Source organism: Octopus bimaculoides, chromosome 1, assembly GCF_001194135.2.
Source record: "Octopus bimaculoides isolate UCB-OBI-ISO-001 chromosome 1, ASM119413v2, whole genome shotgun sequence".
Taxonomy (NCBI): Eukaryota; Metazoa; Mollusca; class Cephalopoda; order Octopoda; family Octopodidae; genus Octopus; species Octopus bimaculoides.
Genome location: NC_068981.1, coordinates 160,158,600 through 160,161,192, shown reverse-complemented (window position 1 = coordinate 160,161,192; position 2,593 = coordinate 160,158,600). Strand labels below are relative to the sequence as shown.

General features: G+C 34.5%; 1 protein-coding gene across 4 annotated transcripts in view; it reads right to left on the bottom strand.

The window, feature by feature from the left end:
• LOC106884418 (activating signal cointegrator 1 complex subunit 3) overlaps positions 1-2,593 on the bottom strand; it is a 493,492-nt gene that overhangs the window by 444,305 nt on the left and 46,594 nt on the right. For all 4 annotated transcript variants that reach the window (XM_014935791.2, XM_052972249.1, XM_014935790.2 and 1 more), the window contains 2 exons: positions 1,596-1,694; positions 597-765 (listed from right to left, as the gene is read on the bottom strand). In XM_014935791.2, the coding sequence (XP_014791277.1) occupies positions 597-765; positions 1,596-1,694 (268 nt within the window). The remainder of the gene's footprint in view (positions 1-596; positions 766-1,595; positions 1,695-2,593) is intronic.

Genomic DNA, 2,593 nt, shown 5'->3' with positions numbered 1-2,593 from the left:
AGACTGGAGCCTGGTGTTGCCATCCGGTTTCACCAGTCCTCAGTCAAATCGTCCAACCCATGCTAGCATGGAAAGCGGACGTTAAACGATGATGATGATGATGATGATGATATATATATATATATATATATATAGATCATCATCATTTAACGTCTGCTTTCCATGCTGGCATGGGTTTGACGGTTTGACTGAGGACTGGTGAGCCAGATGGCTGCACCAGGCTCCAGTCTGATCTGGCAGAGTTTCTACAGCTGGATGCCCTTCCTAACGCCAACCACTCCAAGAGTGTTGTGGGTATCTCTGTTAGTATATATATGTATATAAATGTGTGTGTGTGTGTCTTTGTGTAGGTGTTTGTCTTCAACAACCGCCTGACTACTGGTGTTGGTGTATTTAGTGGTTCAGCAAAAATGACTGATAGAATAAGTATCAGGCTTTACAAAAAAATAATAAGTACTGGGGTTGATTCATTTGACTAAAATTCTTCAAAGCAGTGCCCCAGCATGGGCACAGTCTAATGACTAAGACAAGTAAAAAAAGGTAAAAAGTATTTTATTTAAAATAAAAGATAGTAGAGATTGCAGGAATAAACTTACTTGTGTGAGGAGGATGCCTTTCAGGAAGGATCAAATGTTGAAAAGATATTGGCAAAACATTCTCAGAGCCAATCCAACGATCTGAACAAATGTGAATGTAGTACTGATTTGGTAATGGTTCAAATATTGGAATAGTAAAAACCATTGATTGTGGCTCCATAGCAACAACCTGTAAGGAAAATACATTTTGATAGAATTCTACAGTTAACTAAACTCTCAAAAAATGAAAAAACAATATTGCCAAGATATCCAACAAATAACAAAACCAATCTAATTAGTCTTACACTCTCCCTAAATTTATCAACTTAAAATAATTAAGAGTACTTGGATCCTTTTGGCTTGATGCACTGGTTCTGATTTTATTAAAAATTTCTGCAAAAATATAGATTTTCATGCATAAAATGGAAATCACAGCCATTTTATGAATATTTAAAGTTTGGAAGTTTTTGTAATTTTAGTGAAGTTATCCATTCTGGCATGTAATATATATATACACACACACACACATATATATATAAGATACCATCTATCCAATCTATGTATATATATTTGTTTATATATATATATATATTATATATATATATATATCATCATCATCATCGTTTAATGTCCACTTTCCATGCTAGCATGGGTTGGATGATTTGACTGAGGACTGGTGAATGTATATATATATATATATATATATATATATATATATATATATATATATATATATGTGTGTGTGTGTGTCTTATGTTTGTCCCCACCAACCACTTAACAAGTGGTGTTGGTTTGTTTATATCTTCTGCAGTTCAGAGATCACCGGATAAGTATTAGGTTTGAAAATAAGTATTGAGGTTGATTGTTTGACTAAATCTTTTAACGTGGTACCACAGTATGGCCACAGTTCAAAGACCAAAACAAATAAAAAAAATAAAAAGATAATGGGTAAATGATGTGATAGTCACATATTTAAAAAAAAACTACAAATCTACATACAACAAATCAAAAACTACTTACACTCTTCTTGTGTAAAAGAAAACTTTCAGAATGGTAAATAAAGTTATTATCTGGGTCTTCTACCCAAACCCAGAAAGGCTCACCAGTTTTTCCATGTATCTACAAGAAATTGAAGTTTTAAACAAACTGTCAATATATTTAATCAATACGATAATTTGGTTGAAAAATAAATACACACAGGCAAATATTTTCATACAATATACACATGCATATGTTAGGCATAATCCTATGAATGTGTTATGTGTGTGTTAAAGGGTGATTTACTGAATGCTGTATGTATCTGAGAAGGTATTCGAAAATATCTCAATCATCTAGCTATCTCCTAGAACACTAAAGGATGGCATGTAACTAAGCTTTCCAGCTTCATCTAACTACTGATTTGTATATTAAATGGAAATCATAAGAATGGAAGCAAAAATTGTAATTCATGCACTACTGAAAAAGACTAATATTGGAACACTTACTGCAACCAGATGGTTATCTTAATTCAAAATCACTTGTGTCAGGAAAATGTAGGCACAAATATAAACTGATACTAAGATCTTTGTTTGAGCTGCCCTGAAAGACCTGCCAAACTGACAAATGTACCATGGCATCTATAAGAGGTGGATACAATAATACCAATGCTACTACTTTTAACAACAGTTTTTGTACTCTAATACATTCAACCATGCCTACGTATAATTCATACCTTGAAGATTCATCCTCATAACCTTACACTTCAATTGATACATCTTCCCTTGATTCTATATATCTATACAACAACACACACACACATATATATATATATATATATATATATGGGCTGAGGTGGTGAGGCAAGACCTTCGTACATTGGGCCTCACCGAGGCGATGACTACGGACCGAGACCTTTGGAAATGTGCTGTGCGTGAGAAGACCCGGCAAGCCAAGTAAGATCGTTGCCAGTGCCCCTGGACTGGTTCTTGTGCGGGTGGCACATGAGATGCACCATTTTGAGCGTGGCCGTTGCCAGTACC